The following is an 8,749-nucleotide window of genomic DNA, read 5'->3' on the forward strand; positions in this document are numbered from 1 at the left end:
TATTGCGTAACACTTTATAATGTTGCACCATTAAACATTAGTAAGGCATTAAGCATTAATAAGTGTATTAGTAAGTGTATCAGCAATTCCTTACTAATGAGTAATGCCTTAGCATTAGTATACAGAAAGTAATTCAATATATGAAATAAGTAATTAAGTATTGAGATACACAGTTATATATACATAATGATTAAGATATGAGCTCATTGTTTGTGAGTGCGTTACTGGAGAATTTATATATACTCATTTCATACTGTAATTCATGGTTAATTCAGGCAGTTACTAGTTGTTAGTTAATTATTTTGTTTGACCTCATCTAAAGTGAGGACTACTTTTGCCTTATAAAACATTTATAAATAAATATGGTAGGACCTAAAGATTCAAACAGGTCTCAGTTAGCTTCACAACAGAAGAATGACACAGATGAAACAAAAGAGATACAGAACATACAAATATTTATTGCTAGATAAAAACAAAACCCACCGGAGGTTTTCAGAACACAGACATGTAGGTAGGCCCAGAGTCTGCACCAGAATTTGTAAGAGGGGTTTAAGTGAGAAAGATACATTGAGCAGTTGGAGCCACTGCTCAGCTTAAATATATTAACTATATAAATTAACTTACATATACATATAAGTTTCTTCATATTACAGTGTATGTCTCTTCGTTTTTGTTGTTTTTTTTATATGATGGTGGAGTTTTTTTAAGTCCTGATGTTAGTGCTGATTCAGCTGCCAGATTGGATTTGAATAGAATATAATAATCTATCTAATCTATCTCTGCTTTGATTGATTGATTGATATACTAAAGTGTTTTCTTCTTTCGTGAACAGAATTTCCTCAGAGCTAAGCTTGATAAGTTTCTCTTGTTGCAATTTCCCTGGTCAAATCTTCAACCAATAATTGATAAAAACCAACGTGGCATCTGAATGATGTCTTTTATAACACAGATGTATAGTTGGATTTTGTGGATCTTGCAACATTTATATTTCTGATGAATGAACATCCACATTTCTAATAAAATTCCTGATACCTAAAGGTTTTATTAGACCTCCTAAAACTTCACATCCAAAAGCTTTATGATAGAGCAAATGCAGAAACAGAGGGGCTTTACCAAGCACACCAAAAGGCATTTTTATGTTATTTTATTTATGTGTTATTATTCATTCATTCATTTTATTTTATTTTATTTTATTTTTTAAATATAAAGCATAATGTTCTGATTCTGGCAGCCAGTTCAGTTTCTCTTGTCTTTGTTTCTTTTGTTTTTCCTTGGTTGCCAAAATTGTTCTGTTTAATAAACATAAATATTGTGTTGCCCTTTTCTGTTGTCTCTCTGGTGGTTCAGTGACATTTTAGAAGTAAAAGGCTGGGGCTTAACAAACTTGCACAGTAGATGCACGATAACTGTGTGCCTATAGTGGGAACAGCACACCTGTTGCAGCTAGGGTGTAGTCAAAATTCAAATAGCACTTAAGAGTCAAAGTGACAGTAACAGGAGATATTGATTACATTTCATATGTCTTAAATGTTTTCACATTATCTGTATCATGTTTTTAGAAGTACAGCTGAACCTTTTTGTTATGCCTTTTTATGTAAAATCTGAGAAATGTTACAGCTTTTTTTTTTTTTTTACTGTATCTTTAACTCAACCTTGAAACACCAAAGTACTGTCCATGAATATATTTTAAAGCAGGGCCTGTGGGGAGGTTAAATGAACCTAAATGAACCTGGATTTACTTGGATATTAGTTATATGCTCCTAGCTATGCTTTTATTATTACAGGATAGCTGCTGTGTATGATTCCAGCAGTGATCTTTAAAGTTAAAAGGAATTTCTTGCACACACTAAATGAAAAGTGTTTTATTCATCTCGTGTTTTACTTTTTGTTAAATTCATTTAAAGTAAAGACATTTATTTTGTTTATAAACAAAAATCTCACACAATAAATCTCATAAAAAATGTAACTTGCCTCACTTCAAGTACAAGCTTTGAATATAGGTTTACAGAATTTACATTTTAATTACTGGTATATTAAATGGAGATATTGTTCACTGTGTGAATGCTGTCTGTGAGCCACGTGTGCAGAACAAGCTCATATCAGACCTGCAGTGTTCTCTTTGAGAAAAGTAAATAATCGAGCTCAGCATGTCCAGCATGTGAAGTTAGTATATGGAACGCAAAAGTGGTGCTGTAGATAACAGGCACAATACTCAAACACAGCAGCTGAATGAAGTTCTGTAGTTTATTTCTGGCTAAAGGTAAGACTGTGAGAATCCCAAAAGTAAAATAAACATATGTTGTGTTGTAGTGTTAAAATCAACATGACAAGTGGAATTTATTTTGATGCCTTAAAAATCGTACCCCACACTATCGTTCATCTCCATTAAACCACATCCTTTTCTGAGGCAACACTTAACGTGCAATACCTGCACTAAAGATAGAGAGTTGTAATAGCACCTCTGCAGGGCGTCATGAATATTTATCAAAGGGTTAATGTATAATTCTGGTGTGTGGCTTCGGGGTTGATATTGTAGCTTTTAACAGTGATCCTCATCTATAGCAATAAATATCCTGTAACCTGCGACGTACAGGATCCCTTTTCTGTTCCCTTTTCTCTAGATGTTCACCTGCATTGTCGTAGCTTGAGCTCAGCTGTCTTTCCTAATGGCTCACAGGTCTGTGAACCTGTCAAAACAACAATAGATTAAAAGCTGACTGCATTTTCACCACAGTCATCAACAGTGAACTACAATTTATGTAAAGATAAATTGCAACAACTCAGTTTTTCTACTTATTTAAAATGACACATTTACAAAAATCTGACATTCATGTATCCATAATATTTAGTAAGAGTGACTGATTGTTTCTAGGTTAAGTGAGAAAATATGTAAACATATTAATGTCTAAACGTAAAGATATTAAATGACTCAGTAAGTCAAGTGCTAAATCTTAATGTTGAAAAAAAGAAAACTGTCAGGGTCCGATCCCTGAGCAGTTATGGACTTGTTATATTATATGTATTTTTGGTGTTGCTGCCCCTCTTCTCCATGTTTGTAGATATGAGTGTGTGTATGGGTGCAGGTGTGTCTGAACTCTTGTTTACAGGCACCTTCAGGCCTGGTGGGTGTGGCCCTGCTAGGGGACTGGCCACACCCGAAGCCACACACCTGCTGCTGATCAGGGCTCATCGGGGGAGCTACTTAGGAGAGTCTTGGAGCTCCCACCGACGCGGGATCATTGCGTTAGTCTCCCATGTCAGTGTGCGTTTAGGAGGTGCAGATCGTGTGTGCCCGCGGGGGTCAGTGTTTAACGGCTGCCTCTATTGTTTTCCTACAGGAGGAACGTGGAGAGGAAGGACAGCACGCACAGGGTGTGCAGAGTCACGACAGCGGGGAGCACGAACACGGACGCCACTGGAAGACACACACAGGAGTCTTGGGGAGCACGGGGATCAATTGTGCATCAATATTTACCACACTGTAAATAAACGCACTGTTGTTATTCAGAGCTCCGCGCCTGGGTCCTCATTCCCTACATACCCACGGTCTGCCAGCCAGACCGTGACAAAAACATTCTTACTAATAACAGGAACAAAGACCTACATAGAGACTGTTTTAACAGCAGGGACTAAGTATGATCTAAATATGAGATGTATGCATTTTCAGGAGTTACAGTTAGGACCAAAGTATTTGGACAGTAGCTTTGCAGTAGTAGTATTGCATTAACTGTTTAGGACATATGACTTACATACATATGGACCTGCTGAGCTCTCTCTCTCTCTCTCTCACTTATATATACATATATATATATATATATACTTATATATATATATGTATATATAAGTATAAATAAGTATAAGTATAAATAAAACATAACTGAAATGTCTGAGCTTGGTTTCTTAAGTAAGGGATGGATAACTGCATGCTTAAACTCACTTGGTGATTGACCTGACAAGAGCCTGGTATTGATGGTATTGATTATGTTCAGAATATGTGGTCCAACAGTAGAAGTAAAAACAGGGAGGAGTGATATCATTTGGAGAACCACACAGTTTAGCATTTAACACGAGTTTCCCTAGTTCAGGTAGAGCAATTGGTTGGAAAGAAATAAGCAAACTTGAACAGGAAACATGTACAAATGGATCAACGGGAGATAATGTAGAAGGTTTCAAACTGGCAACCTTATCCACAAAGAAGGTAAGAAACTTGAAACAACTAAACGATCAGACCAGTCAACCACAAAGATCGAATTCAAAGAGATCAGACAGACGTGTGGACATGACTGGGGGAACAGGCAAGTAACACCAAAGGGAACTAACATCAAACAAGGAATAACTGTCACGGACCCGGTTCTATAGGGACTCGGGGTCCATGAGCAGTGTGGACCATTATTATCCTCATTATTATTATTATAGTATATGGTGTTTGTTTGCTGCACTGTGCTGTGTTCTCGTGTTCCATGCTTGTGGGTGTGCGTGTGTATAGGCAGGTGTGTGTGGATGCCGGTGTTTCTGAGAGCACCTTCAGGCCTGGTGGGTGTGGCCCTGCCAGGTGGTTGGCCACACCTGAAGACCATCACACAGCTGATCAAGCTTCGTTGGAGGAGCCGCTTTAAAGTGTGGTGGAGCTCTCTCCAACGCTGGATCGTTGAGTGACTACCCGTCAGTGATTCCAGCAAAATCAGTGAGTGCTAGTCTGTTGCTGTTTAGTTGTATGTTAACAGCTGCCTCTGTGGATTTTCCAGCAGGAGTGCGGGAACAGGAGAGCAGCAAGCAAATGTTTCACGGGAGCGGGGACACGGAGCACGAGCACTTAGAAAGAAACACAGCACGGGAGTTGGATTTATTGTTGTGTACTATTTACTTCACTGCAAATAAACGCACTGCATTCATCGCACAGAGTCCTGCATTTTGGGTCTTCCTTCCCCACACACCCACAGTTGGCCAGTGTGAACTGTGACAATAGAACCAGAAACATATAGCAAAAAACTCAGAAGTGCTAGGAAACAAAACTGTACTCAAAGGATGAAACAGTAAAGAACTAGAACATCACTTTTAAAAAACAAATAAATCATGAACCCACAAAACTCAAAACACTGGGTCATTGGACCACCACAAAATCATTGTTACATCACTTTCTGCAGAGGATTTACAATAAGGTGCAAGCCACTGTTTTACACACAAAAAAAAAGGGAATATCAAATTAGATTTTGCCACAAAATAACTTAAAGGGTCTGCCCAATTCTGGAAAATATTATTTGGGCAGATGAAATCCAAATTTACTTCTACCGAATAATGGGAAGAGAAAACTGAGAAGCAAATGAGTACTTCATGAGCACACCAAAGCACACCACATTATCTGTCAAACATGATGAAGTAATATTATGGGCATGTATGGCTGCCAGTGGGACGGGACCGCTAATGTTTATTGATCCTATGTCTGGTGATAAAAGAAACAGGATGACTTCTGAAGTGTACAGGATTATAATCTGTTCAGATTAATTTAAACACTCTAAAATTGATCTGACAGGTTTTGAACAATAGCCTATAGCATTCTCCAAAAGCAACCCAACCTTTTTTTCAGGGAATAAAATGGGATATTCTTCAATCACCAATGCAATCACTTGAACTCAGCTCAACAGAGCATACTGTTAGTTGACTTCTGAGAAGCATACAATCTATTAAAATTTATACAAGTTTTACCCTCAGCACAGACAAAGAACCCCAAAATTCCCTGACTATTACATTAATGTTAAAGTTTAGTTTACACAGAGAATCCAACTAAATAATCCTGAGCAGCAACTGCTAATGTAAATGGAAAAACATAATGAATTCAGCGGCTGAGTCAGCTATTCCATGAATGAATCCGCAGGCCTTCACTTCAGTGATAACTGTGAGACAGACACAGGTGGACAAGGGCTGGTGCTGAGCACTACACACAATCTCTCTCTCGCTCTCTCTCTCACACACACACACACACACACACACACACACACACACACACACACACACACACACACACACACACACACACACACACGGCCTAGAGGGTATAAAAGAGTCATGGACGGAAGCCTTCATTGCAGAAGATTTCAGGAAACTGCAGACATGTTTAGGTTTCTTGTGCTGACCTCTCTTGCAGCCCTTGGTAAGAACTGTCTTCTTCTCCTTTGACATTATTGCAAAAGACAAAAATCTTTTCGATCACTTGAACGCTTGATGGCATACTGTTGTACTTTCCATGTCTCTACCTTGTCTAGTGCTGGCTGAGCCCCAGCCCAGGTTTCTGGAGGATGATCGTACACAGGAGAGAGTGGTGGGTGGTGAGGTGGCCAGACCCCACTCCTGGCCCTGGCAGGTACTTGATACTTTACAAATGCTTTAAAAAGTCCAAAAATGCAAATCAAAACAGAATGCAGGGATTTTCAGATTTCGTAAACCCATATTTTATTCCAGATAGGTCTTCAGTACCTATCTGGAGGCTCCTACTACCACACCTGTGGAGGGACCCTGATCAGGAGAGGATGGGTCATGACTGCTGCTCACTGTGTGGACACGTGCGTGTTACACAGGATATTCTTATGACTTAACTTCATCAAAAAATCTTGGCTTTACATTTTTCTTATTGCATATCAGTCTTCTATTTAATAAACTAGCAAAAAAACTACATAGTTTTTTTGCTACATAGTTTTTTTGTGAACTGATTTATTATTATTATTGATTCATTATAATATAATTAAAGAGATGTAAATTTCATCTTCCCACAGCCCCAGAACCTGGCGTGTTGTTCTTGGGGATCACGACATCTATACCCATGAGGGCACAGAGCAGTACATGACCGTGAGTCAGGTCTACGTCCACCCCAGTTGGAACTCCAACAGTGTTGCAGGCGGGTTAGTGATATCATGATCTGACACACATTTGCATGCACAAATTTTATATATATATGGTGTGCATATATTTTTCAAGTAAAATCTTTAAAATTGGCAAATTGGGGCATATTTATTCTGTATCCTTAAAGACTTAATGATATTTTAGAAGATGAACAAAACGTGTTATTCATTGAAGTGACTGTGTGCTGGTCTCTCAGGTATGACATTGCCCTCCTGCGTCTGACATCTGATGCTACTCTCAATAACTACGTCCAGCTCGCCGCTCTGCCTCCTGCTAACCAGGTTTTGCCTAACAACAACCCCTGCTATATCAGTGGATGGGGTCGCACCCAGAGTGAGTCTGACATAAGGATATCATGCATTTACACTATACAGTAAATTATTCGGTGCAGTGCTAGCATACATGGGAAAGCAATCTGTAAGAACCATAAAGTCAAGAGAGGGTTTTTTCACCCAGATTTTTTTCAAGACACAGTTGTATTGTGAGTCTTTTTTCTGTACTGCTGTACACAGCTGGAGGTCAGATCTCCGCCCAGCTGAAGCAGGCCTCTCTGCCTGTTGTTGACCACAATACCTGCTCCAGCAGCGGATGGTGGGGGAGCACAGTGAAGACCACCATGGTTTGTGCTGGTGGCGGCAGCAATTCTGGCTGTCAGGTGAGCCAAGAGCATTATGAAGTATTTTAGGCCAGAGCGATTGTTTCATGCTTTTTACTTAGCAACGCTTTGTTGTTTAAAGTGTAATATCCAGGAGTGTTAAGTTGGTAATGCGTAAATAATTTATTAAGTCTTTTGAATCCGTAATAAACCATCAGCAAGAAAAATAGGTTTGCTATGTGGTTAATAACCTTTTAGGGTTGAGATGAGTTAAAATCTAGAACTTCATTATTAGCTACAAACAAAGATGAACACTGTCTTCATTCATTGTAATATTTAACAAACGTTGAACCTTGTTTTTTTAAGCTCTTTAGCAAACAGGTGTGTCAGCCCTAAAAAATGTTTGGGTATAAACAGACAGGAAGAAACGCTGGAAAGAAGTTGTTCTATTTCAGTCCCATGTCACTGTAACAGAGTGACATTTAATGTCTCCCACTGAGTTGGAAGCTGACCCCTTCCTGTCAAGGAAGATATTTTGGGGGGCACATGTGGGATTACTTGCTGCTTCAGCAGGGCATAAGTCACTTACAATAATTCAAGCAAGTGCTTAAGCTGCACAAAGTGCATGTTGTAAACTTGTGTTCTGCACAAACTTGCTTTAGGCTGACTGAGATGTTAGCTGGACATTGGAAGTTGGGAAGTAGTTAAGTGCACTGGCAAATTTGCTCTTGACTTTACCCAAAATGCATAAATGATTTTTTTTTGCTTGTCTGTGATGTAACCTTTCGAATGCAGGGTGACTCTGGTGGCCCCCTGAACTGCAGTGTTGGTGGCCAGTATGTTGTCCATGGTGTGACCAGCTTTGTGTCCTCCTCGGGCTGCAATGCCTACCAGAAGCCTACTGTCTTCACCCGCGTCTCTGCTTACATCAGCTGGATGAACAGTGTTAGTATTTTATAACCATTAATATAGATCACAGCATTTTAAAACACTGTGTTTGAGTTACTGTGTGTGGTAATGTTTTATTAGTCTTACTAATGCAGTAAATAGAAGATTTCATAGTTAATTTAATCCATTCAATTCTTACAAATATTTTTGCAGCATTTTGTGCAGGTTGATTGTTGTGGTAATCATGTAATGATTCATTTGTCCTTGCTTTGCCAGATCATGGGTTGAGAAGAGTGATCATCTCCATGGAAACACTCTGGATTCACCTCAGTTTCTTACTCCATCAGAATAAAATGTCCTTCAATGCACATG

At 39.0% G+C, this 8,749-nt stretch overlaps 1 protein-coding gene across 1 annotated transcript; it reads left to right on the forward strand.

Moving 5' to 3' along the window:
- Positions 1 to 6,063: 6,063 nt before the first annotated feature.
- LOC146632750 (elastase-1-like) lies at positions 6,064 to 8,749 on the forward strand. Its single transcript, XM_085354648.1, has 8 exons — positions 6,064 to 6,148; positions 6,261 to 6,358; positions 6,457 to 6,557; positions 6,768 to 6,893; positions 7,091 to 7,227; positions 7,407 to 7,549; positions 8,285 to 8,434; positions 8,654 to 8,749. The coding sequence occupies exons 1-8, from the start codon at positions 6,064 to 6,066 to the stop codon at positions 8,663 to 8,665; spliced, it is 852 nt and encodes a 283-aa protein (XP_085210774.1). The 3' UTR covers positions 8,666 to 8,749.

The sequence above is a fragment of the Diplotaxodon limnothrissa genome, linkage group LG5 (assembly GCF_057381915.1).
Source record: "Diplotaxodon limnothrissa isolate DT_005_m linkage group LG5, D_limnothrissa_male_GT1.1, whole genome shotgun sequence".
NCBI lineage: Eukaryota > Metazoa > Chordata > Actinopteri > Cichliformes > Cichlidae > Diplotaxodon > Diplotaxodon limnothrissa.